The following is a 27,533-nucleotide window of genomic DNA, read 5'->3' on the forward strand; positions in this document are numbered from 1 at the left end:
TCAACCTGGATTACAGAGTGAGACCCTGTCTCAAGGGGGAAAAAAAAACCTAATTTTTAAAAGCATTTTTTGAATGTAAAGGCAGTAAGCTAAGAAACAATTAGGAAATCACATTTACTGAGTAATTTACTTAAGTAATCTTTTTCTTCAGGAAACAATGATAACTTTAGCGTATGCATATTTTAAAGATGTGCAGACAGGTCTCTGCCTTTTACCTTCTCTTAATTCTCACCTAATCATGGAAGGAATTTAGCGGGGAGCCTTGCCCCAAGCTGTGGCTGGAAAAACAAGCATGGTATTGACAGGCAGCTCATGAATGGCTTGATTATTATTTTGACAAGGGTTTTATTTTTATTTTTCTTTAGCTTCCACAGGCTCCATAATGCCTGGGTTTTATTGATATTGGTATCCTGGCTCCCAGCCTCTTCAATGATTGTAAAAAATGTTTGTGTTTACTGTAAAAAGATAATCTTGCTTTTCAAAGTGATTAGTCAAATACACAGAATTTCAGTGTGCCTGCCATTCATTTGTCAAATTCCTGGTTTATAATTCATGCTTCCTCCCGTGGGGGAGAAGAATGTTTTGTTCAGAAGGTATTTTTGGTGTGGTTCCGTTCCCTGCTAGTGAAATTAGTTTACGAAAAGAGGCCTGGTTCTGGGTGTAGATGGAAGTTTGGCCTGATTAATTGGTCCTTACCGGCAGCCCAGAGGTTTCTTCATCAACAAGGAGATTTTGTCCTGTATCTAACTCAGGTACCTGGAAGCAGCCTGACATTTGGGGGTGCATCGCTGCAGTCTCCTTTGGAGCTGGAGAAACCCATGAGCAAGAATGGGCTTATGATAGGACACATCCATTTCCACTCCATCCCTCCTTCCGTTGTATGACTGCATGGAGCCCCTCTGACCTCCAGCAGTGTCACCTGCAGCCTGGTAGTGAGAAACAGCAGGTATGGGTGGGGTCTACCCCCAGCAACAGTAGCGCCAACTGGGCCATATCCTGGCACTGCTCCCCAGGAAACACACCTTGTGTTGCATTGACCAGATCTGGAATCATTTGGACAATGTCTTATGCTGCTTTTCCAGGATAGCTGTGTGTTCAGGAGGGAGCCCTTACTGAAAGGAAAGAATTGTTGACTTGCAAGTTTTTGCTACCGGTTTGGTGGCCACTAATGTGTCCAGAGGCCTAAAGATGGGCTTGTGAGGAGCCTGACTTAGCTTCAGAGGCTCTGTCTTTCGACTCACTTGTGTGTTCACTGCACCCCTGTGCTGGCAGGACTCCGACCTCCACCCCCAGCACTTGTGTGGACAGAGAGCCCAGTGCTCAGGAAAGGGTTGGGCTTCAGGCTTGTGATGCAGATTCTGTGGTGGCTCTGTGACTCCTTCTGGGCATTCTTAAAGTAGACAGGGAGCTTAGATGTCACCTGTGCATTCCACTTGTTGTCCTACGAGTGAGTAAACAGGGCTACAGATAGCACTAAGGGATCTGCGCATGGCTGTGCAGCTCATTAATGGCATTTCTGGTCCTGGGTCCCAGTCTCTGAACTCCTTCCTGGCCTGACCTCCCTTTGTGAATGTTCAGGAAAATGTCACAGGGCTGCTTGGCAGCATTGTAACCATAATTTGTGCTTTACTGTAAATGAGAATCAGGCTGAGGATTGACCAGCTGGTTAGAGGTCCTGGTTTGGGTGTAAATGAAGACCCTCACCAGGTGCAGAGAGATCCCCAGTGGACATAGCCTCCAGGGCAGACGAAGCCTTAGGGATTCTGTTTCGTCCTGGCTACGCTGGCTCTGCAGGGAGGGCTGGGGTCCTTTCTCCTTTGTGTGTTTATACATTAGATCTGTGAGTGGATCCTAGAAGTCACTCAAAGTACTGCACTGATTCCTAAACTTAGTAAGAAGCAGAGCAGGAAGAGGAGAAGAAGGATTCACGGTCCATGGGGATCAGGCCCATCAGCACAGAGGACTCAGAAGTCAACCCTGGCATTGTCTGCTGCCTTCCTGGGGAAGCCAGAGAGAAAGGCCCACTGCGGGGATCTTTCTCTAGACCCAAGCCATAGCTGTCTGCTTTCTTGCCTCTCCAGGGATGGACTTGTCCTGCCACCTGGGTAGCCAGATAGAACGGCTTTCTGTGCTGGTTGGATCTGCTACTCGTGTGCACACCCTTTGGGGCAGAAGCCACGTCTGGTTTGGTGGGCTTTGGTCCTCCACCACCTCACTGGAACTCAGCCTCTTCTAGATTGCTGGTTCTCCATGTGTGGTCCAGGGACCACAGCAGGGGTCAGCACCACCTGGCATTTGTGATAAATGCAGATTCTTTGCCCACCCCAGCTGAATCAGAAGCTCTGGGGGTGGGGCCCAGCACTTTGCAAACAAGCTTTGTGCACGCTGAACTTGGAGAACCACTGTGTTGGACTCCGAGTCCTCTTGCCTGGATGAGAGGCCCGAGGGCACTGCCTGTTAGTGGCTCTTCCTCCTCCCCCACACCTCCAGGGACTGGAGCTGGGGCTTCTCAGAATGAAAGATGAATGGGGGAGGGAGAAGGCCCAGGGTTGACCCCCCACAAGCTTGTCTCATGCTGTCTCCTATCCCATCATGCTGCTGATTGGGCAGGATTTACTTCCATGGATAATGGGAGACTTTAGAGCAAAGTGTACGCTGTTCCGATTGGGTAGCAGAGCATGTCTGTTCTCTCATGGACTGCTTTCAAGCACGTTGTACATACTTGGCTGAGAAAAATAACCAAAGGCATTTCTTGGGAATGATTCTAGTAACATCCTCTGGTACAAGAAGCATTATTTGATGGTAATAGTGGTCATAAAATTAATTAGCATCTTACCGATTTTGATATGTTATCCTTGAATCATGTTGTTGCCATTGTTAACAGCAACTGTCTGTTCTCCTATAGTGTTAATAACTAAACCTCTTATTGACAAAGGAAATGTATTGTGGAGCAGGTGGCAAAGAGGACCTGTGTTACGTGGCCAGCAGGCTAGAGGGGACTGTGGCCAAGGGCAGGTGCGCTAACATCGATTTCTGTGCTTCTAGGAATTACTCCTTCTACGTCCTCGACAACCAGAACTTGCAGCAACTATGGGACTGGGACCACCGCAACCTGACCATCAAAGCAGGGAAAATGTACTTTGCTTTCAATCCCAAATTATGTGTTTCCGAAATTTACCGCATGGAGGAAGTGACGGGGACTAAAGGGCGCCAAAGCAAAGGGGACATAAACACCAGGAACAACGGGGAGAGAGCCTCCTGTGAGTGACAGCATCCAAAACACCGTGGGCCCAACCATCATGATAACAGCAGACCTTCCTCCCATGTGCGATGGCAGCTTTCCTCTGCAGCCCCTCCTGGTTTCACATGGGGGACCACTAGACCATCTTAACTAGCACTTTGCTCCTACTTATATGTCATCATAATCAGTAGTGGGCAGATACATGATGTATTCATATTTATAAATTCTGTACATCTCTGTGAGTGTGTGAAACACTTTTAAGTAGGTTCTCAAACTTTAAAGTGCTGCTTACAGAATGCACAGTTAAATGTCCTTTTATACACAGGTGCACAGTTAGATATTTCTCTTTCTTTTTTCTTTTCTTTTTTTTTTTTTTTTTTTTTGAGATGGAGTCTCACTCTGTCACCCAGGCTGGGGTGCACTGGCATGATCTTGGCCCACTGTAACCTCCACCTCGGTTCAAGCGATTCTCATGCCTCAGCCTCCCGAGTAGCTGAGATTACAGACACCCACCACCATGCCCAGCTAATTTTTGGATTTTTAGTAGAGACGGGATTTCATCATGTTGGCCAGGCTGGTCTCAAACTCTTGACCTCAAATGATCCACGTGCCTCAGCCTCCCAAAGTGCTGGGATTACAGGCGTGAGCCACCATGCCCTGTCCGATTATTTTTCAGGGAAGAGCCAGTGTGCTCCAGCCCTGTGAGCTCTACCCTCCTGCTCTCACAGAAGGGAAGCACAGGCCTGTGGGGTGGAGGGGGCTCTGCCCTAAGCGCAGCCCCTGTGGGCCACAGGTTTCCTGTCCCTTACACTCGGCCGCCTTGTTTCTCCCACCCCAACATGAAAAAGATGGAGTGAGCCTGCAGCCCTGAGTTCATATTGCTTTTTAAATGGAGAACAATATAATTACAGCCTTGTACTGGTTATAAAACTTTAAGGTCTCATATCAGAGATACAGCAGTGCCTTTCTCATCTAACCCTGTGTAGAATATGGCTGCTGAGAATGGTGTGGCTCTCTTTGGCTGGATAGGGTTATAAAAGTAAATCGTCTTTTCACCTTTGGCTTTTAATAAGGGAAGGGTATTAGAAAAAAAAAGTAATTTGTATGATGAAGGGTGATTTGTGCGTGTGTGCACACAGACACACATGCGGGGAGGCAAATCAGAACTGATGCGTGTTTGGCTTTGGCTTGTTTTGCTGGTGTCTGGATTTACCTGGCGACACTTGTTGCTCTGGGGAATCTTAGAGGGAAGCACGCTGACTGACCTAGGGCTGAACAGCAGGCCGACGACCAGCGCCACCTCCCGCCCCCTGCCCACTCTATCCCTGCAAAGCCCCTGCTTTGCTCCCTGTTCAGATCATAGTAAAATCGGATGTATCAGAGTATTTCAGAGTGCTTGTCTCCTTAGAGTCAGCCAGTCTGACCTGTCAGATCATAATACATAGTAGCCATTTATTTTCTTTTGAAAGCAAAATCATGGTTTCCTCTCTAAATAACACTTCAGCAGGAACTGTGACATTTCCCGATCTCAGTTGCGCACATTTTGTCCTAAAGACTTCTTAGCTCTTTTACTGTCTTCAGTGCCTCTGCTTCACCTCTTGAGTGTGTAGTGGGATTCAGGCAGATAAGAGGGCGAAAGGACAATTCGTCAGAGAGCTCTGGGTCTCCATGAGGGTGGGCAGTCATCAGTCTTTCCCTGGTCCTTATCATAGTTTGAATTTGGTCCAAGGAATAAGAGAGACACTTGGCACAGCTTCCCTGTCATACCCGCCAGCCAGGCTACTTCCCATAGAGCACGTTAGGCTTGGCCAAGTGAGATCTTCTTGTCAGTGCTTAATCCAGCCTCCCGTTGTTTGTCAGCCCTAGCTGGAGGCCTCACAGGAGTTCCTGTGTCCTTCCAGTTTGATACCAAGTTTAGACCAAGAAAAGTTCCTTTCTTTGGCACACCTGTAGTCTCTTACCTGTCTTTGGTGGTTGTACAAGAACACGCAGATATCCACAACTGCAGAACAAGTGTCATCGTCTCTCTAAGAAGTTTCAGGGCAGCCTAAAGGCTCACCTTCACCCTACCAGGCCCCCTTTCATAGCCAGGATCTTAGGGATGGAGAAGAAAGATAAGTTCACCTCGTTCACTGAAGTCGCTCGCCCCTTGTTTTCAGGTTAGGAAACCCAAGTTCATGTCCAAGTCCCTGGGCAAGTAGCCAGTGTAACTGATTGACCTAAAACAAAGGATGGAACCCTTGGAGCTCTGCATAGTGAAATGTATGATTTCTTAGTGGAAAACGAGAAAGCCACTGAGGAAGCCCAGAAGGGAACTTAGCATATACAGCCAGCTTTGGGGAAGGGGGAAGCAGTGCCAAGCAAGACAGGTGCTTTTCAGAGACACATGAATCTCTGTCACTCACGGATGTACTCTTTGCCCCAGGTGAAAGTGACGTCCTGCATTTCACCTCCACCACCACGTCGAAGAATCGCATCATCATAACCTGGCACCGGTACCGGCCCCCTGACTACAGGGATCTCATCAGCTTCACCGTTTACTACAAGGAAGCGTGAGTTTCTGCTTTGGGTGATGCCATTCTGTTGACAGGGCTACGAATGGGAGAGGCCAGTCTTTTGATCCTTGAATGGGCTGGCTGAATACAGGGGGTCAGCAGAGTCCCCAGGGAGAGCCACACCAAGCATCCCTACTTCATCCTCATGCACCCTCTCAGGCTGTCCCTGTGATGTCAGTCACAGCCAGTGACAGCCATGATTGGGAAAGTGTTAGCTCGAGGCCTGTCATTGTTTAGTGAGTGATTAGAGATGTTTGAATAAAATAAACCCGAAGTGGGGAAAGCTTTTTTTTTTCCAGAATTAGGTCAGTCCAGACTCATAAACAATGATGGGGGACTTCACTGAAATATCGTTTCAGCCTCCTTATCCACTAGACCTACTCCAGGAACACCCTGCAGGCACGTGGCTCTTTTGTATCATCTTATTCCTGTCTCTCTCTCTGTGTGCCTCTCCCAAGCTGTGGCCCTCTGCTCTAGGTCATGAGCCTTCCAAACAAGCGAAGAAAAGTGGAGAGAGAACAACCTTCATGTCTTGAGCCTTTTGTGACTTCTCCTAGACTGTGTTGGGAGCTTTTCCTGTGTGATAACATGACATTCACCCATCTAAGCAGCCGAGGCTTATTCCTCCCGACTGCAGCCCTCTTTGATCTCCCTCTTCCTTCCTTTGCCTCCTATATCCAGGTGGCTACCCCGGTCTACTTAGCCATCCCCTTACCCAGGTCCCATGTTAATCCCATAGTTCTCTTTCCCAGATGTGTGGCTTCCAAAGAGCAGCAACCAGAGGCACCTTATGACAGCATCTTGTACTCTTTCCTCCTGCCAGAGCTGGGGTCTTATGAATGAGAAATTGGGTACTTAGGATTACTAGGCTTTCAGAGTTTTTACACAGGGGAGCCCCTCATGATCTCCCATCCCATGACAGCAGACAGTGTTTTGTTCATGTTTGTTTCAGAAGCCAGCGGCCAGCAGCTGTCCAGCCCTTTTAGCTGATACATATAAAATATCTACCCAACCATGCATCTGTGCAAAGTACTGTATTCTCTTTGACAGTCACACCAATGCTTCGGCAATGTCAGCTGGTAATTTCACTGAGGACTTGATGCTGGTTTCTAAGGCAATCTGGAAACTAAATATTTGAATATTATAAGATGCTTAAACATCAGAATGGTTTATGAGCAATTTGAATTTTAGAAGCTACTTCTGTTTGTCTGTAGGAAAGTCATTTTTCTCCAACAGTTACCTTCTTTCAATATCTGATATTTGCGTTAACTGACTATGCTTGTTTTTTCTTAATAATGAAAAAATGCTGCAATCAGAAGAGAGAAAAATAGTATTTGCATATGTTCTTAAGGAGCAGTAACTATTGAATCCCAGTAACTGTTGCAGTGGCTCTTCCTGAGGCAGACCATTCAATTCTATAATGCCCGATTGGGGAAGCCCAGAGTCCAGTCACTTCCTTTCTTCTTCTATAAAAGTCTAATTGATTATTTGTTTATTTAGACCTCCCATTGTAGAAAGTGTGACACGCTGGGCCTCTGGGGAAGATTTTTGAGGGTTTTGATGTCAGAGCCCCGAACTTTCTCTGAACTTAATTGTCTTTCAGACCCTTTAAGAATGTCACGGAGTACGATGGGCAGGACGCCTGCGGCTCCAACAGCTGGAACATGGTGGACGTGGACCTCCCGCCCAACAAGGACGTGGAGCCCGGCATCTTACTACATGGGCTGAAGCCCTGGACTCAGTACGCCGTTTACGTCAAGGCTGTGACCCTCACCATGGTGGAGAACGACCATATCCGTGGGGCCAAGAGTGAGATCTTGTACATTCGCACCAATGCTTCAGGTATCTATGCCTAGACAAGCCCCCAGCATCCACGCTTCTTCACAAGCTCACTGGCCTTGCTTGTACCAGGTGTCATTGTAGGGTTAGCAGTGAGCTATGCCTGTTGTCTTTCTTGTCAATAGGTAATACTGTGTCATATTCATTTCCCCACTGCTGACACATTAGGCTCTTCTGTGCCATTTTCTGGCCTCGGTACTATCTTCCATCATCTCCTGCTTTATGCCTATGAGCCCAGGTCCTCCAGGGTGCTGGGCTGGTTTCATTGGAAGGCCCAGCCTGGAAACAGCCGTCTTCGGCTGCCCTTGTTTCTTGTTTATTTTGATGTTCAGTCCTCCAGGAACTGAAACCATGCTGATCTGTGTTCCACTTAATTCATGTAGCTCACTGGTTTTCCATCTTCATTCTGGAGCCTATAGAGTTCCAAAGAGGTCAACAAAAGTTGAAAGCCTGCACATGTAGTATGTTGTGGATATTCAAAGTATTCACTGATGATGAGGTTCCTCCTTCCTTTATCTTTAGGTTCTAAACCATCTCATTTCTCAACTCCAGATCTGGAAACAGTAAAAGCAAACATTAATAGTTTCCAGTGTATAAAAACCAGTTTAGAAATAGGAAAATCCACTTCAGTTTTAAAGACACTGATTGTTTTAGTGTATTGGAGCTTCTATCACAAAAAAACAGTGTAGCCTGGGTGGCTTATAAGCAATAGAAATGTATTTCTCACAGTTCCAGAAGCCACAAAGTGCAAGATCAAGGAGCTGGCAGATTTGGTGTCTGGTGAGGGCCCACTCCCTGGCTCATAGATGGCTGTCTTTTCATTGTGTCCTTGCATGGTGGCAGGGATGCGGGAGCACTCTCCAGGGCCTCTCATAGAAGGGCCCGGATTCCATTCATGAGGGCTTCACCCCCATGACCCAATCACCTCCCAAAGGCCATGCCTCCTAATTCCATCCCCTTAGGGGTTAGGATTTTGACATGTGAATTTTGGTAGGAGACACAGACATTCACTCTATAGCACTGATAAACATTCTTTGGTAATAGCCATTATTTTAGTGGGTAAGGTGTTTTTAAATACCCATAAGCGAGCACAAAATCAGTTTAAATGGCAGAGAGGAGAGTGAGAAGAAAATGCTGGTGGGGAAAACCTTTTGCTGTGCACGTCTGCTTCTTCCTCCCCTCCTACCCCATTTCCATGACCCTGTAAGTGGCCACAGTCATGTCACTGGGTAAAGTGCTTATTAAAACAAAATTGGCACAGGCTTCTGATCCTGGGTGTGGGTTGGTGTAGCAGAGGTTCAATGCAACAGAATAAGTTTTTCATCTTAAAATTTGGAGTAACCCCTGCCCAGCAATTCACTGTAGTGTTTGGGAAACATAGGAATATCTGCTTATTGTGACAGATTCTCAAGAAACCTGTTTCCTTTCCGCAAAGATGGAAACCAGGCACTGTACAAATGAGTCAGTTCACTACGTTTTGTCCTCTGTCCTTACACGCAGCAGAGACAGACAAGAACTTGGTCCTTTGCCTCTGCTGTTTGGTGACACCTATCGTAAGAATGTATCTAGGAATGAGCTGTTTGTTTTTGAAGTACTTATTTTTGGAAACCCTAAAGTGGCTGAGCATCAAGTGGTTGTGTTTTCTCTGAAAACGCCAGTATTAGTCATAACCTTTTTCCAAAGTATCATCCCTTAAAGATGTTCAGAACCTTGTGTGTATCGTATAACCCGGAGCACCCTCAAGCTGTCCGCCCTTTCCAAGTTTTAAAAATGGCTTAGGCAAACATATTGCTTAAGTGATATCCAGTGAAGGTGTCTCCTGCGCTTTGGAAAAACCATCAACATTGATGCTTTTTTGTGACCCAATAAGGACAAGATTTCAGTGGTTCTGGGATGCATTTGATCTTTATGCACACTTCAGCTCTGGGTTTCGGTTCAGGGGTCAGTATAAGTAAAGCTTGATCAGATAACTATGCTTTGCCTGTAATCGGCATTCATTCTGCTGGTGACAGAGTCCTTTGCTCGAAATGAGGCTTCCATGAGTTTGCAGTTCTAAACTGCTTTTCAGAGTCGTGCCTCAGTCATTGTACTGAAGGATGCCTGTGGAAATGGTGGACTTCTGTGTTCTTTGCATTGCCTCTCCCCCATCCCTCTTACACACAGCTGTGACATGGGCACGCACACTCCTTCACACACACAGACTCTCCAGCCCCCTTTCCACTTCCTCTTTCCATTTGGCTTCATGACATTTTTATCAGAGATTCAAAATCTCAGATGAAATCCAAGTCAGCCTGTTTTACCAGTTGTCGAAATTGCCGGAGTTCAGCACTGTGGAGAATGGCAGTTGAATAAATGAGAAATACCAGGTGTTTGAATTAGCTGTAGATTTTCATATTGTCTCTTCTAACCCTGCTTGTGCCCCCGCAGCCTTTTTCCATTTACAACTCAGTAATGTTTGTTTTCACAGAGATTACCGGAGGAAATAGATTATAAAGGGAAATGTTGGCATTTAAAGTAGTACTATTTCAAAATAAGGTTCACTTTTCACTCTGTATTTCATTGTTCATTGTTATTTTCTTATCCAGGTCAAACTGGCAGTTTCCTGTTGGCTTGCCAGAGTATCTGATAGCCTGACTCTTAAGTTCATTTCATTTTCTAGAATGTTCTTTGTTCCCCTCTCCAGTTCCTTCCATTCCCTTGGACGTTCTTTCAGCATCGAACTCCTCTTCTCAGTTAATCGTGAAGTGGAACCCTCCCTCTCTGCCCAACGGCAACCTGAGTTACTACATTGTGCGCTGGCAGCGGCAGCCTCAGGACGGCTACCTTTACCGGCACAATTACTGCTCCAAAGGTAAGGGTGCAGCAGCGGCCTGGACGGAGGGTGTGACTGTTCATTCCTGTGGTTGTAATGTGCCTGAGCCCTAATATTACACGTATCAGATAACAGTGTAGTTCTCCATTGGAAACCAGCTATCTTCTGGTTTTTTTTTTTTTTTGAGACAGAGTCTCACTCTGTTGCCCAGGCTGGAGTGCAGTGGCACGATCATGGCTCAGTGCAATTTCTGCCTCCCAGGTTCAAGCATTTCTCATTCCTCAGCCTTCCGAGTAGCTGGGATTACAGGCATGCACCACCATGCCTGGCTAATTTTTGTATTTTTAGTAGAGACGGGGTTTCACCATGTTGCCCAGGCTGGTCTGAAACTCCTAACCTCAGGTGATTTGCCCGCCTCGGCCTCCCAAAGTGCTGGGATTATAGCCTTGAGCCACCACATCTGGCCAAGACCAGCTATCTTCTTGATTAAAGGTACTGAGAGCTATTATTTTTCCTTACAAGCATGTATAACGGCTTTCATTCCCACTCTTGTTTTGGCTTTTCTTTTCCGAGAAGACAAAATCCCCATCAGGAAGTATGCCGACGGCACCATCGACATTGAGGAGGTCACAGAGAACCCCAAGACTGAGGTGTGTGGTGGGGAGAAAGGGCCTTGCTGCGCCTGCCCCAAAACTGAAGCCGAGAAGCAGGCCGAGAAGGAGGAGGCTGAATACCGCAAAGTCTTTGAGAATTTCCTGCACAACTCCATCTTCGTGCCCAGGTACCCAGCTCATGTGAAATTTCAGTTGGCAAAACCCACTGCTCAGGCCGGTTCTGTTGCCTTTCTCCCCACCAGGTAGTGTGTAAGTCAGCAGCTGGGGGGTACAATACAGTAGCCACTGAGACGGAGCCGAAAAAGATGACAGGTTCAGTGAAGTGAGTCCCTGCGGAAGCCAGTCAGCCCTGAAGGGAACAGGGACCAGGGCTTGGGTTGCTGGGGCCACTGGTGTGACAGGTACTGCTGTCTCAGCCACAACCCCCCACAGAGAGCAGGTGGGCACCCTGTGGTAGAGGCAGGGAGGGGATACTCAAAGAGTATTGACAGCTGCTGCCTGGTGAGAGGAAAGGCCAGGATTTGGGTCCATCTCTGCCCTTCCCAATTCTCTCTACTGCCTCTCTCAGCCTCATAGAAGAGGAGTGAAGCAAGAGGGAAAAAAGTCAGAGTCTGTGTTGGAAAGGGCCTGACTTCAAAACATAGCCAGGTGCCACAGGCATCCTTTACAAGTAAGTTTGGGAAGCAGTGTAGGGCAACAGCCTGCATTGGCTGTTTATTCCGTGGTTACTCTGCCTTTCAAAGCAACACAGCCCCTGCCCCAGGGACTCTGCTCCTGTGCTGTGGTCTTGGTTTCTGGGGAGTGGGGACAAAAGCAGAGGAAAGTAAACGTTCATAGCAGGACTGTTCATAGTAGCCAAATCTGGAAACAACCCAGTGTACATCAACAGGTGAGTGGCTCAATAAAATGGGCTCGAACCATACAGTGGAATATTATTCAGCCATAAAAAGGGAGGAAATTTTGATCCATGTCACAACATAGATGAACCTTGAAGACACCATGCCAAGTGAAACAAGGCCAGACACAAAAGGAGAGATAGTGTATGATTTTATGTTGTGTGAAATATATGGAATGGGCAGATGTATGGTGACAGAAAGTAGATTTGAATTTACCAGAGGATGGGGATAGAGTGTGGAGGGGAATGGGAATTATTCCATAATCGATAGGTTTTCTATTTGGAGTGATGAAAATTTTTGGAAATATATAATGATGATAGCTGTACCATTCTGTGAATGCAATTAATGCCACTGAATTGTACCCTTAAAATGATTAAAATGGCAACTTTTTATCTTACATATATTTTGTTTTGTTTTAAAATTTTATTTTAACACAATAAAAAATGTTAAACAATTTTTTTTTCCTTTCAAAAAAGGATTAGCCCAGTAGTGTGTGGGAAAGGAGATGGAAGCACAGTGGTGCTCCCTGGCCCCCTCTTCCTGTAAGATTATAGTGCAGATTTTGGAAACGGCCTCATGCCTGAAAACTAGGCCAAGGAGTTGGATTTAAATCAGCATGGCACCCATGAGCTGCCCATCCGCAGTCCCCACAGCCCCTGCTGCCAGCACCCCACCCAGCATGTTCCCTTCCCCTCACTGCCCCCGACCCTGAGAGGAGCCTGTAGTGGCTATTTATTCCACAGTGACTCTGCTCTTACAGGCTTTCTTAGGCTGTAACAACAAATGGTTTTTAAAGTGATTTTTTTTTTTCTGCCAAGTGACCTTTTTGATATTTGCAAAACGGTTGAAATAGCTATCTCACTTCGAGAAATCAGTAAAGTGGGAAATAAAGACTGGTTAGAACTGGAGGCATTATTTCCTTTTGAGAGTGCGCCTCTTCATTGCTTGGTGGCTTTTTTCTCCTCCCCTCCTCTCTCGAAGTTAAAACCACCAGAGCAGCCAGGCGCGGTGGCTCACGCCTGTAATCCCAGCACTTTGGGAGGCTGAGGTGGGTGGATCACAAGGTCAGGCGTTTGAGACCAGCCTGGCATCATGGTGAAACCCTGTCTCTACTAAAGATACAAAAAATTAGCCAAGCGTGGTGGTGCACACCTGTAATCCCAGCTACTTGGGAAGCTGAGGCAGGATAATCGCTTGAACCCGGGAGGTGGAGGTTGCAGTGAGCTGAGATCGCACCATTGCACTCCAGCCTGGACAACAGAGCGAGACTCCATCTCAAGAAAAAAAACACCAGAGCTGTGAGAACGGCCTGCAAGGCCCTCATGGCCTCTCCTAGCCTGCCCCGCTGGGGGAGTCTTCTGCCTGCTGGTGGGTGGCAGGGCTTTGAGTGTGAACCTTGAGGTTCAGTGCCCAAGGCCATTTTCTTATCCAGGATATCTTTGTATCACTGGTGGTTCCTAGAAAGCAGAAAGTTTGAGGACTAGAAAGATTGCAAAGAGGTTTGGAAACTGGAACTCATTGAGGTTTGGTGACTTCTCCGACATCCTGATTAATTAAGAATCCGTTTGGGACCTGGTCCTCATTCCCACACACCGACTCTTTTCCCCTCTTCTCCTCCATTGCGTTGCTTCTCGTGGTCCTTTCCACCTAGACCAGCAGAGGCTTAGCTCGTGGCAGCTCCTGCTGCCCGCCACATGGAAGGATGGATTTGGATTGTCCCAAAGCAGGCTGGGCAGGAAGTTTGTTTTTCTCTGTCATGGGCCCTTGGTTACGTTGCTGTCTTGTTCCACCAACCAGCAGGAGGTTCGGGTTGTGAGTCAAGGCTTTGGAAAGATTTTGCTGAAAGGCCCCTTGCTTTCAGTTGTAGTTACGAGGCAAGACCTGTTTTTTTCTCATCAGATGTGGAGCACAAGGTGAAGTGGCGTGAAGGCAGAGCTGTGATTGACATGGCAGAGCTGTGGTTGACATGTTATTAATGCACAGCATTGGTGGCGTTGGGTTCAAAACAAGTTTCCTGTGTTCTACTGGAGAAGTGTGTTTATCTGTCCCCCGAGTCCTTCCTTTCTCTCTCCTAAGACAAGTCCAACTTGTGATTCTCTGTTTTCATGGATGTATATGAAGACGATATTTTGTCCATGGTGAGAGGCCATAATTTTTAAGAAGTTAATGTGTGTTTTTTTGCCTCCTACTGAGTTCTGGCAGAGTCCAGGTGAAGGAGTGTGCAGCAGAGAGAATGACTGAATCACAGAGGCTGGCTTTCTGTTTTACACGTGGATTGTCCGAAAATGGATTTGATTTCTTTCAGTTCATTCTGAGAACAATGTATTTGTGGGATAAAACCAGTTAAGTAAGATTCAGTTCCTTATTAATTGTCCAGAATATCCTGTATGTTTTGAAGTACAGTGGAAGCTAGAGTTTGTAAAACTTACTAGTTTCTGAAGTCAATATTCGCAGTAAATGCCTTTCTTTGACTACTGTCTTTATTTTGTAAATCACATAGTTTGGTTTAACTAGCTAAAATGTTGACAGATGTTGGAAAGTAAAAGGTTTTCCAATAGGGCTAGGTTGTATCATGGGATGGAGTGGGGAAAGTTGGCAGTAATGTTTGCTTTTGGGCGTACGATTTGGAAATGTAGTTGTTTACCAAAAAAAAGATGTATGGGCCATTGTGCTTCCCCTGTTCCCGCCTTCCAGATAATGTCCTGAGTCACCTCCCTCCCCTTGTCACTGCCTTGATGTCATCAGCATTGAGAGCTTGCAGTCCCTAAAAGTGTGATGTTGATAAACAAGTAAACTACTGAGTATACTTCATGAAGTAATCCCAGTTAAATGGGGGTGGGCTGAGCTGGGAGAGGGGTTTTGACAGAGAATTATTTTGCAGTGCAGCAAACCTAAGCAACTTCTGACAGACACAAGTGTATGTTGTGTTGGTTTTGAAGGGAGGGCAGGAAATTTGTTGATGGTGTGTTGACAAAGATTTCCCTGACAGTAAATGTGGTTTCTTGTGTTTTTCCCTTCCGGGAAGCTTGGTTAGCTAGTTGGTTGGTTTGCAGAGTGTGAGGATTGTGGATGATCAGCCTCATGTCCTTACCCTTCCTCCCCCAGTATTGTGAAAGCAAATGTACACGCCCTGACCTTGTGGTTTTCTGCTTGTTGGAACGAGCATATCTGTGTTGGGCAGTTCATGCCTTTGGTAGGACCCCCGTGTGCCACTACACAAAGAAGGACCATGTTTTCCTCAGGGGAATCCATGGGCTGAGAAGACTGGGGAGCCTCAGAGGCCCTTTCCCAAAGCCCCCTGCTCTCCCCTTCCAGGTTCTGACCTAAGGACCAGCCAGAAGCCTGCCGAGCGTCAGCCGAACCTGCAAGTGGCTTCTGGGCTGTTACGTTCCCTGCGTGAGCTTTCCCTTTCTGCTGCTGCTGCCGCTCTCTCCCCTCCATGGCACTGATGAGCTTCCCACGTTCTGGACTTTCTCATTTCCCTGGGCAGATAGAATTCATCCCATTTGCCCCCTGCCTTTTGCCTATTCCTAAGACCAGTGACCCCAGCCGAAGGCCTCAGCCCTGTTTTCTCACCATTTGTCCGTGGCTGACCTGAGGGTTGCCCTTTCTCCATCTGGGTGCTCGTCTCGTATTCTGTTTGTTTTTGTTGGTTCCTGTAAACATTAGAATTCTGTTTTAAGGTTTCTAGGGGGAGCCACAAAGCCCATTTTTTCATATTTGACCAAAGCAGCAATTCGAGGGTCGCACCCTCATGCCTCATGTGCCCTTTTCGGTGAGAATGTCCTTTTTGTGATGACTTTGTGCACTCCCTTTTGCTTTTCGGTTGTTCCAAGCCCCATTCAAATCCATGACAAGGAGTCTGCTCTCTCATGGGCAGGACCTTGGTGAGGCCACAGGTGCTCACTGCTGAGTGGGAGGAAGCCTGGGTGGGCTCCAGGGACCTGCAGAGTGTAGCAAGCACAGACGCTTGGGGTTGGGGGTGGGCCTGCAGCAGGAGCCCCCAAGAAGAGCCCTGGGGTCCTTGGAACTGCTTGCTGCTAGACTCCAGGCATCTTTATTTCCACAGTCAGAGCAAATCCAAGGAGCCACCACCACAGGCTTTCATATCCCTCTGCCCCAGGTCTCTGGGGCCTCTGCCACACACCTCACCTCTCCCCTCCTGCCCTAATAAATCTTAACCACAGCTGATAGGTTTGCCACCTTTAATGCTTAACCATAAGGTCTGTGACCAGATGGCCTGAGTGTTCTGATGACACAGCCAGGACTGCCTGGCCAAGAGTGGCAGAGACACTATTTGCCTCTAGGTAAAATCGAAGAACCACTCTGAGAGCCGGGGGGTGGGGGTGAGAGTTTGTGTGCCCTTTCTGACACTTGCAGAGTAGAGAAAGCAAGATAATGAGGAAGGACATCCCTGTGTTATTCATGAGTTCTTATCTAAGGGGGCTCAATAGCTCCTTCTATTCCACGGTTAAGATTCTTCTGTTACTCTTACTCAAGTCATAGAAAAGACAAAAGAGGTAAAAGTACTTAAAAGCCACATTTCTCTCCTCCTTGCAGACCTGAAAGGAAGCGGAGAGATGTCATGCAAGTGGCCAACACCACCATGTCCAGCCGAAGCAGGAACACCACGGCCGCAGACACCTACAACATCACCGACCCGGAAGAGCTGGAGACAGAGTACCCTTTCTTTGAGAGCAGAGTGGATAACAAGGAGAGAACTGTCATTTCTAACCTTCGGCCTTTCACATTGTACCGCATCGATATCCACAGCTGCAACCACGAGGCTGAGAAGCTGGGCTGCAGCGCCTCCAACTTCGTCTTTGCAAGGACTATGCCCGCAGGTATGGTATGATCCAGCTGGCCCCATTGCCACCTTCCTCACAACCTAGTGGAGAAGATGTGTTTTATGGACACAGGGTCTGACACCCAGGGCCGTGACCCTTAGACTCAGGCCTGCCTGCTAAATAACGGCAGTCATTGGCAGGTGGCGTGTAGACCAGCTGCCCAGGGAGCAGAGCCCACGCTCTCCTAGTGACACCACTCCCAGCTTGGTCTCTCCATAGAACATGCTGGGAGCAGGGAGCTGTCTGCAGGGTCTACCCTCCACCTGCTACTTGGTGCACATCGTGCATTCCTGCTGTCCTTTGCCCCCTCTTGCGCACAAATCGGGTTGCCCCCTCCTGAGCTCTCAGATATCCGGAGATGTCTCCAGTTAGTTGCCTCGATCCAGAGTAAACATTGCCCCTCAAGGTCAACTCCTGGAGTAGCCTCTGGTCTTGCTTATTTAGTCTTTGGCTTTCCCTTGTTGTTAGACACTGCCTGTCACTCGGGCATTCAACTGTCTGTGAAGATGGCTGCCTTCAAAGACAGAACAAGAACTGCCCTGTCCTTTAGGAGGCCTCAGGTGGTAGAAAGAGCACAGAGGTGACGGGAGTCTGGGGCCTGGGGTCCTCCTGGGTGCAGTTCTGGCACTGAAGTCCATTGTAGCGTGCCTTGAGGCAGTCGTCAGGCTTCCTGCCTCAGTTTCCTTAGCCCTCCTGGGAGAGACATAGCCAGCTAACCCCTCAAGTGCCTTTTCCAGCTGTAACTTTCCGTGACCTTTGCTTATCACCACTTTGTTTACTGCTTCAAGAAGCAAAAGCAAGAAAGGAACCACCGCAAGGTCAGTCAGCCGCTGGAGGAGTTGATGCCGGCAGGGAGGGCTTGCCCTGCTCTTAGCACCAGCCTCCCAGCAGCTTCCTCACAGGCCGGGCTCGGGGCCATCCTTCATGCCTGCATAAAAATTGCAGTTGCCGCGTGTAGCCGCGGGCCACGGAGGGTCCCTGTCACAGCCGGCAGGCCCCGTGTCCTGCTTCTGCTTACTCAGCATCTTTCCAGGGCTGCTTGTGTTTGATGGCTTCACAAAGCTTTCTTTTTTCAAGTGGTAGGCACAGGGTAGAAGAAAGTTACTTAGGTTGCCAAGATTTTCCTGCTGTGCTTGGCAGCAGGCTTTTTTTGTTGAGGGACTGGGGAGAAAGGAGGATCTTGTGGCATCTTGAGACGTGCAAGTTGTGTGGTTGGTGTATTCTGAACCCTCTGCTGTGTGAGCAGCCTGCTCAGGGGCAGTGTACGTGGCTGATCTCCACAGTCCTGCCCGTGTGGATCGGGGGGTTATTCTCAGGTCAGCCCAGTGTTGGCCTCCCTCCCTGGGAACCCAAATCCACAACTTTGTCACTTGTTTAAATTGTACAGAAGGAGCAGATGACATTCCTGGGCCAGTGACCTGGGAGCCAAGGCCTGAAAACTCCATCTTTTTAAAGTGGCCGGAACCTGAGAATCCCAATGGATTGATTCTAATGTATGAAATAAAATACGGATCACAAGCTGAGGTAGGACTGGGGCGGTGGCCCGTGCCTGCATGTACTTCCATCCATTGACAGCATATGCTACCTGACTGCTGCACAGGTTACCTCCTGGTTAGCATAGGACTTAAAACAATAAAATCCATGCCAAGTTGGTGAGGATTTGGGTCTTTCTACCCACTCCGTACTCTCCAAGGAGTACTGCATAGTGTGCAAAGAGCTAGGCTGCTTTTTGCCCTCAAGAAACGATTTCATTGTGTAAGATAACCTTGTGGCATAGGCCAGGTCAGTTCTAATAACTTTTAATCCTTCTGGAGTTCTTGGTTACAAAAATGTTTGGTTAAAGCTTTTGGGTGTGCTTAAAGCTACTTGAAGACGACCTTTTAAGATTTGATTTCTTCGTCTTTACTGACACTCAGGATCATTGTTAGGTGGGAGGTCAGATCAGGCAGCTGGAGTCCCCAGTGTGGTGAGTTTAGTTGGCAGGCCCCAGATTTCTCCTGCATTCATGGGAAATTGACATGTATGTTTTATTTCCCCAGGATCAGCGAGAATGTGTGTCCAGACAGGAATACAGGAAGTATGGAGGGGCCAAGCTAAACCGGCTAAACCCGGGGAACTACACAGCCCGGATTCAGGCCACATCTCTCTCTGGGAATGGGTCGTGGACAGATCCTGTGTTCTTCTATGTCCAGGCCAAAAGTAAGGCTTGTGGAGGGAGAAGAAACGTGGTAAAACTGAAAGCAGGGTGGTCCAGGATTAGGACAGCCCGAGTGTTCATGGCTGTCTTATTTTCTGTTAAAATGGAGTTGGCCAGCTTCCAGAAGGGTCATGCTAAGGTGCCGGCATATACTGGCACTGTGTGTGAAAGGTTGGGCAGGGCAGATGCCGAGCTTTGGGCTCCTACCTCATGTGGCAGGAAGGGAGAGGATCCGAGCCTCTCTTTTGAGGTGGTGTAACCGCTGGAGAGCCAGAGGAGACCGTTGCTTTCAAGCTGGCTTATATTCAAAGACTTTTTTTTTTTTTTTAAACAAAAGACATTTTATAAAGCATTGAATTGACCATTCCACCTCCTACTTGGTCAGTAAAGCTAGATAGGGCTCGGATTCAGGGCTTGAAATCCTAAGGGGTATAAGGAACTCCAGAGGTCATCTGGTTCAGCCTGCTACAGGGCAGGAATCTCCACGGTAGCATCACAGACCCTCCACTGTCCTTTTAAAGCCCCCACATGCGTTGGAAATGTACGGTGCTCACCCTTTGGTACACAGACTGAGGAATGTGAGTTTATGCTCAAGTCATTAACAAGACAGAATTCTTAGGCTGTTCTGTGTGATGACTTCAGATTTTAAAACAAATTATAAGATGTATAAGCGCAACAAGGGCCACATACTTGTTTGACCAACAAAACTTAGTATTTTGGTGAAATTATTTCTGTATTGAGTTTCTGTTATTTCTTATTTCAAACCCAGTTTTTAAGATTATTTCATGTTCATGGAATGGGATCAAATTTGGCATAACACATAAAGTAGCAATGCAGCCTCGCTTAATGGTAACACTTTTGGGTCTAGTGGGCTGATCTTTCCTGGTGTCCACATTTCTGCTACTCACATCTGGAGTTACGTTAAAACATGCACTCTGCCGGGTGCAGTGGCTCACGCCTGTAATCCCAGCACTTTGGGAGACCAAGGTGGGTGGATCTCTTGAGGTCAGGAGTTTGAGACTAGCCTGGCCAACATGGGTGAAACCCCGTCTCTACTGGGAGTGGTGGTACACGCCTGTAATCCCAGCTACTTGGGAGGGTGAGGCAAGAGAATCTCTTGAACCTGGGAGGCAGAGGTTGCAGTGAGCCAAGATACGTCACTGCACTCCAGCCTGGGTGACAGAGCAGAACTCCATCTCAAAAAGAAAAGGAAAAAAAAAACAAAAAACAGTGCACTCAATAGGTCCAGCAATCTCACTTCTAGTATATTTCCAAAGGCAATGAAATAGGTATGTCAAACAGCTCTCTGCACTCCCATGTTCACTGCAGCACTATTCACAGTGGCCAAGACATGGAATCCACCTGATGTCCATCACTATGTATATGAATGGATAAAGAAAACCTGGTACATATACATTATAGAATACTATTCTACCATAAATTAGAAAAGAAAAATGTCGTTTGCGGCAACCTGGATGAACCTGGAGGACATGATGTTAAGTTAAATAAGCCAGACACAGAAAGACAAATACCACATGATCTTTCTGATAATGCGGAATCTAAAAAGTTAAGCTCATGGAGAGTAGAATGGAGGTTACCAGGGGCTGAGGGTGAGGGAGCAGATTTGGGGAGATGTTAGTCAAAGGATACAAAATTTCAGTTAGATAGGAGGAATAAGTTCAATAGATACATTGTACAACATGATGACGGTAATAATGATGTATTCTTAAAAATTGCTGAGACAATAGATTTTAAGTGTTCTCACCACACACAAAAAAGTGTGATGTAATACATATGTTAATTAGGCTCATTCAGCTGTTCTACAATGTATGCATATTTCAAAATAATATGTTGTACATGATAAATATACAATTTTTATTTGTATATTAAAATTAATTAATTAAAAAAAAAGATCTCCAGTAGTCACCTGGTCAGCACCAGATATTCTAATCTGTTTGTGGTATCTGAAAATCCTAACACAGACAGCAAAAGCAGGATGGGGTGAATAGAACTGCAAATCTTGAGCCAACATTTTATGTGCCTGGCACTGTTCCTGGGTTCAGGTTTTTAGGGGTAAATGGATGTTTAGGCAGATAATTTTGTCAGTTAAAATAGTCTGAATTCTCCCATCTAGTCCAGTTAACCTAGTCTCACCAGTTAGTCTGTGCCACCTTTGCAGCGCCTAGAACCTTCGTAATATTCCTGCAACCTTGTCCAGAGTAGTGGCTTGCTTGCTTTCTCTCTTTCTCTCCCCAGCCTCCTTCCCTCCTCTTTTTCCTCCCCTCCATCTCCTAGAAACAGATCCTAGTTTGGGGGTCTGTGATCTGTGAAACAGCAACCTTGGCTTCTGGGGTTGAGTGAACTCAGCTTGTTTTGGTGACATGACATGTTCCTGTCTGCCTTTGCTGCTCCGTTTTTAACCTTGTAAGTGCCAGGATGCCAGTGGGAAATCGGGAGTCCTTCTGATAGAATTTTTCCAGCAGATGTTACCACATACTGCAGGGAAATTGGATCTGCGTGCTGGCCTTACTGTTGAGAAGTTTTTCCTTATGTCAGACAAGACTCTGTCCTGCTACAGTTTAGTCTCATTTCCTCTTATTTAATCCTCAGAGGAGATGGAAGGTTTGGAAGCTTTCAGGCCAACTGCCTTCCTTTTAGGAACTCCTTGTGTGCCTGAATACTATTAAATTACTCCTCAGACTTCTCTTTTCCAGATGAAATAATCTCAGGTCTTTTGGCCCTTTCTTGTAGCCCAGTATCATACACCAATTTCCTAGCCATTTAATCATTTTTGTTATTCTCTGGATGTGTTCCATTTTCTCCATGTCCCTGTTGAAATGTGAAACTCAAAAAGAACACAGTACAGCCTGACCAGTAGTATAAGTGATATAAACAGTGATATAAGGGCCTCGGGGGAAGAAAAAAAATCTGCCAGCTTTCCGTTGGTAATGATCACCTCTGAGTGTTTTTAGGAATTGCAAAATGCTGGAGCCTGCATCCATTTTGAGAGATATGATATCAATAAAAATATCTTTTTTCTTCGATTAAAATACTTCTAATTTTAAAAATTAAAATAGCTGTGGTAGTCTTTAAAGAGTAACCATGATCACAGTTTTTAATGGCAAAATAATCATTGATAGGGGACTTAACGATTAATGTTTACTTGATCCCCAGTGATTCCAGGCCCATTTCCACATAGACATCTGTATTTGGATGTCTCAGAGAGGTCTCAGATTCCTTGTGCCAAAACCAAAATCACAGTTGTTGCCCTTGAAAGGCCTCTTCTCTCCTTTGCTCCTTAGCTCAGTCAGTGGCCTTGTAATCCATTTGTTACCCAAGCCAGGAACCTCACAGCATCCTTCACTCTTCTTTCTGTCCAGCCACCCCTTTTTCATTCCAACCCAAGCCTCATGGATTCTGCCTCTTAAATGTCTCTGGAATCCAGCCCTCTGTCACCACCAGCACCGCCACAGCTCAGACTCCAGGGCACTCGCCCTGGGGGGATGGTATGAGCTGTCATACTGTATGAGCCTCATCCTGGGGCCATGACTTACCAAGCCAGATCATCTCTGTGAGTCTGCCTGGTGTAAAGACAAGGATCAGTGACTTCTTTGTAGGTCTGAACTGGGTAATGCAGAGCATGCCCTGGAGACATGGCATGTCCCCCCAGTTCTCCAAGACATGACAGTGCCTTCTCTTACTGCCAGGTCCCTCCGTCTGTCCTCAGCACAGCCATTTCCCTGGAACTCGAATCTGATCAGTTCACTGCTGGGCCTGAAAGCTTTCGCTGACTCCTTTTAATCTGCAGAATGAGGGTGAAACTGCTTAGCTTGGGCTGGGTCCCTTGTGAGCTGGCCCTGACTTCTCTCCAGTATCATCATTTTCTAGGAAAGCCATTTCCCCACAACCCCCAAGGAAAGCATATCATAAAGAAGTTTTCCCTTGGGGAGGTTCGCTCGACTCCCTTCTCTCCTCTCCCTTCCTCTCTGAATTGTTGCCATATGTGAAGTCCACTTTTCTAGTTGTCATGCTACCTGTTGACACTAATTTCCCATGTCCCACAGATTGTTCCAGGGTGTGGGTCCATGTGCCTGGTGCCCAGCCTAGCATCTGCCATACAAGTGCTGGTTCTGATGATCAGTGGCTTCTGTGGTCTTAGACTTGTAACAGGACTCAAATGTCTGCAGCGGCATTGGAAAGGGGTGCCGTCCAGTGTGTGCATGTGTGTGTGTGTGTTTATTTTAAATTGTCTATGGAACTATCTCAAAGATTGAGGCCAGCAGGACTTGACCTATACATAGATGTAGACTGTACATAGATGTAAGAATTTCTATTCATTTTATGAAAATGAATAGAAATTTTCATTCTATTTATTAGAAATAGAATGCTTGCTGCTGCAAGCATTTGAGTCCTTTTACAGGTGTGAGATCACAAAGACCGCTTACCAACAGAACCAACACTTGTATGGCAGATGCCAGGCTGGGTACCGGGGACATGGACCAAACCCTGGAACGTTCTGTGGGATGTGGGAAATTAGTGTCACATGTATGCATTTTCACTAACAGTCATTAAACTGCATACAAAGATTATTTTTCTTCAGTCTATCATTGAAACTGTTACACCAGAATATACTGTACTTTAAAAAATGAGTATATGCCTCAGTCTGCACATATTTACTCTTTTTTCAAATAATTGTTTGTTTGCCGTGTTCTATTTCTGACACCATTTACCTTCAGGAATTCTTACTGTATGATGGGGAGTAAACGAATATACAGGTATTTTTTTCATACTTCCGACTGAATGTGAAGAAATGAAATGAGCAGATTGTTCACCTGCTGATATTTTGTCGTTTCCTCCTCTTTGCTGCAGCAGGATATGAAAACTTCATCCATCTGATCATCGCTCTGCCCGTCGCTGTCCTGTTGATCGTGGGAGGGTTGGTGATTATGCTGTACGTCTTCCATAGAAAGAGGTCAGTGATGTGCAAAGTTATGACACTTCCTGTGGCTGAGTGGTTTGATGATTTGAATGTGAGTGAAGGTGATATTTTTGAAGATTTCAAGGAAATATTTTATGGACTGGAAAACCTGATTTTCCCATCAAATGTTCTTCCAGGAAAAGAGAACCTTTTCTAATGATTTTAACAACAGCCAAAATAATTTTTCGATGGTACAGACCTTCCCCTGGCTGGCTTTTCTGGTATACAGATACTGCTGCTGGTGCATACTTTTCCAAACGCGATGCGCTAGCCTTCCCAATCAAATAAGCCTTTTTATTTCCAATGAAGTAAAGAAACAGATGTTTCTTAAAAAGCACTAATCTCAGGCTACTGAGGAAGCCAGAAGATGTGTTAGCAAATGTCTGCTGGCTCACCCAGGCCTGAATTGGGAGTGTAGACAAGAGCTGCTGTAAACAGTAAGCTCTCCCCATTCTGTTCTCCTGATACCGTGTGAGAGAGGATAAATGAAACTGTTGTAGCGAAGATGAAAGTATATACAGGAATGTATGGAGGTGGGGTTTTGTTAACGTGAATTTAATCTTTTTGACAGAAACAACAGCAGGCTGGGGAATGGAGTGCTGTATGCCTCTGTGAACCCGGAGTACTTCAGCGCTGCAGATGGTAAGAGTCCGGGCCACCAGCACTGCCAGCGTGCAGGGCAGGTAGATCGGGAGCTTTCAGGAGGGTTGCTAATTTGGGAAAGGAAGGAGGTTTGCATTATTTTGAGCTACCTTTGGCCTTGGATCTGTCTTCATTAATATTTCTTTCTTTCTTTTTTTTTTTAATCAAAGTTTTTAGCAGTTCAGTGAATATGTCAAAACTTGTGGGACTGTATGGGGTGCCCCAAGGAAACACAGGCTTTAGAGATGAATGTGGCCAGCGCAGTGATCAATTTATTTAATTGCTTGAGATGTTATGCTAGAATGAAAACAGCTTTTTAATTGTTAACATCTAGTCAGAGGATATGCTGCAGCTGACAAAACAGTCCTTTTAAACTAGTTTCAGCTTGAGTATCATCTCATTATAATTGTCTTTGATGAATTACAGCTCTGCTTTTTTTTTATCATGGAATTTTTCTGTCATTCCCTTCCGACTAGGGTCATACGCTCGTGGCTCATTCACATTCCCCTTGGTAATAACTAATGAGGGCCATTCAGTTAAGTGGCTGGGAAGGTCTGACGTGGAAGTTGGGTGATCCTCAATGGTTATTTCCTTTTTTGCTCTTTTCTTTCTAGCATTTTTATATCCAGACCTTTTGAGTGAGTCGGATTAGGGTGAGGGGTTGGTCACTGAGTCCAGTGATACTAGGACCCTTAACTGGCACTTTGGTAGGGGCTTTTACAAACACCATCCCATTTGTTTCTTAAACCCCTGCAATGTGAGTTTTCTTAATGCCCATCTGCAGGTGAGGAAATGAACTCTGGGAAAAAACTTGTGCAGGCTCACATAGTTAGACAGTTGAGAAGTCAGGAGGAGAATGGAATCACTGTGGAAAGGGCTGTGAGGTCCCCCGGGCAGGCAAGGAAACAGCCCTCAGGAGGGGCTGGACCGGATTCATCAAATGAATAAATAAGTGCATGATGTTGAGTGAGTACGTTTAGAAAAAGTGTTTGCTGTCTTCTTGCCTCGGGAGAAGTGAAAGTAGATGCAGGAGATGTGAAATAAAGAGACATGATTATTCTAATTATTGTGATCAAATGAGAAAACATAAGAAAATACTTTGATAATGTGAAAACACTTATACTATGTAGGGTTTTACTATGGTTTCTTTAATAATTTCTAATTCAGTTTATAGTAAAGTCAATCAAAAGCAGCCTCCTCTGAATGGGAATCAGGTGCAGAATAATGACATTATTTCTATCTACATAAAGGTCTCACAAAGTTGGTTTTTTAATAGTTATATATATATATATACATACTTCTGTAGTGTGTGTATATAAGGCAGAGAGAACATTCTGGACGGATGCACACCACACTTACAAGAGTTGTTACTTGTGGAGAGGATCTTTCCCTTTAAAAAAAAAAAGCCAGATGTGGTCGAATGCACCTGTAGTCCCAGCTACTCTGGAGACTGAGGTGAAAGGATTACCTGAGCCCAAGAGCTGCAGTGAGCTAGAATCCCACCCCTGCACTACAGCCTATAGAGCGAGACTGGCTCTCAAAATCCAGCAAGAAGATAGATATGCATTGTTTGTATGAATAATAGCTTCTAAAAAGAAAATCAGTAAGGAAGGGAGTCATCCCAGATAATGGAATTGATGGAACAAGGCAAGACCACTTTCCCCCTCTGTGAGGGTGGACTGTGACTCTACCAGAGAAGCTATTCTGCTTTGAAATGCGGCACTAGAGGTTGGTGTGTGTAGCTTTTGACTGTGAAGTGTCCAGGAAGAGAAAGCATCAATACAACAAATTTAGATTCTCATGGCTCTCATGGTGACTTGAATTCACATTTTGTGTCCTTCTAGAATGCTTTCATGATATGTCTTGGTACTTCATTACAACAAAAACAAACTTATTGCCACCCAGGTCGACAGGTGGGAACAGTGTCACCTTATTTGAACTTAATTTATTCGGCCTTTGACAAGCACCTTATAGCCAGTTTCCTCGAGGGGCAACAAAATGACATTGCAGTTCAAAAGTGCTTTAAAAACTTCTTTTTCCCAAAGCTGTAATCTGCATGTCACCATTCTCCAGAGTACATTGAAAATCCCCTACAGGAAAGTGCTGATAACATTGTGCACAGAAACCGCTCCTGGCTGGTGGTGCTGGGGACGGCTGCTTAAAGTCGGAGCCGTTGGGTTGAATTGAGAGAAAAGGATTGAGGGTATTGACTTCAGGGACCTCCCAGGGAATGAATGTGATTGGTTTCAACTCCATGTTTTATGGCAGGCTAAACAGTTAATTCTGATTAAAAGCAAGCCTGAATTCTCAGAGATAAATGGCTGGAGACAGTGAACTCTTTACACTTTCTGAGGCGCATTGTGAAGAGCCTTATCTCCTGGGTTGTCTTGCATACTTACTTTCCTCTGACAGGCACCCGCCTCTTCTTCAGGGGTGCGAGCCACCTATGCCAGCTGGAGGGCAGAGTTCCATTCGTGAAACCCTTGAAACATATGTACTATGAAATACAAAAATGTGTAGGAAAGAAAACAAGATTATTAATGAAGTTCATATTGGACACCCCTCAGAGGTCTAAAATGATGGTGCCCCTCCTGGGCCTAATTTATAATAAACATCTCTCCTTTGAGACATCACTTAAAGGTCGATAGTTGGGATATCGAGATGTTAGGATACAGTTGTCAGCCTCTCATATCCAGCCACAGGCCCAGGGTCAGCATCTGAAAGCATGAAAGCAAAAACAGGCACCTTCTCCACCTCCTTTCTGAGCCAGGACCACCTCCTTCCCACAGTCAGTGTGTGGTAGAGCCTGGTGGCAGGTCCCGTCAGGCAAGGACATTAGCACACAGCATCAGAGGAATTACTGACATTTCATATGGATCTTATGGAATAGGTTGATTTTATTTTCATTTTTA

At 46.1% G+C, this 27,533-nt stretch overlaps 1 protein-coding gene across 3 annotated transcripts in view; it reads left to right on the forward strand.

Annotated features, from left to right (window-relative positions):
* Positions 1-27,533, forward strand: part of IGF1R (insulin like growth factor 1 receptor) — a 316,223-nt gene that overhangs the window by 257,373 nt on the left and 31,317 nt on the right. For 2 of the 3 annotated variants that reach the window (XM_004056810.5, XM_055364071.2), the window contains exons 6-15: positions 3,046-3,260; positions 5,667-5,793; positions 7,400-7,638; positions 10,319-10,486; positions 11,024-11,228; positions 16,518-16,801; positions 18,192-18,328; positions 18,844-19,003; positions 23,871-23,973; positions 24,551-24,621. In XM_004056810.5, coding sequence (XP_004056858.1) covers positions 3,046-3,260; positions 5,667-5,793; positions 7,400-7,638; positions 10,319-10,486; positions 11,024-11,228; positions 16,518-16,801; positions 18,192-18,328; positions 18,844-19,003; positions 23,871-23,973; positions 24,551-24,621 — 1,709 coding nt within the window. The remainder of the gene's footprint in view (positions 1-3,045; positions 3,261-5,666; positions 5,794-7,399; positions 7,639-10,318; positions 10,487-11,023; positions 11,229-16,517; positions 16,802-18,191; positions 18,329-18,843; positions 19,004-23,870; positions 23,974-24,550; positions 24,622-27,533) is intronic. The other variant, XM_019010887.4, reaches the window with a different exon arrangement.

The sequence above is a fragment of the Gorilla gorilla genome, chromosome 16 (genome assembly GCF_029281585.2).
Source record: "Gorilla gorilla gorilla isolate KB3781 chromosome 16, NHGRI_mGorGor1-v2.1_pri, whole genome shotgun sequence".
NCBI lineage: Eukaryota > Metazoa > Chordata > Mammalia > Primates > Hominidae > Gorilla > Gorilla gorilla.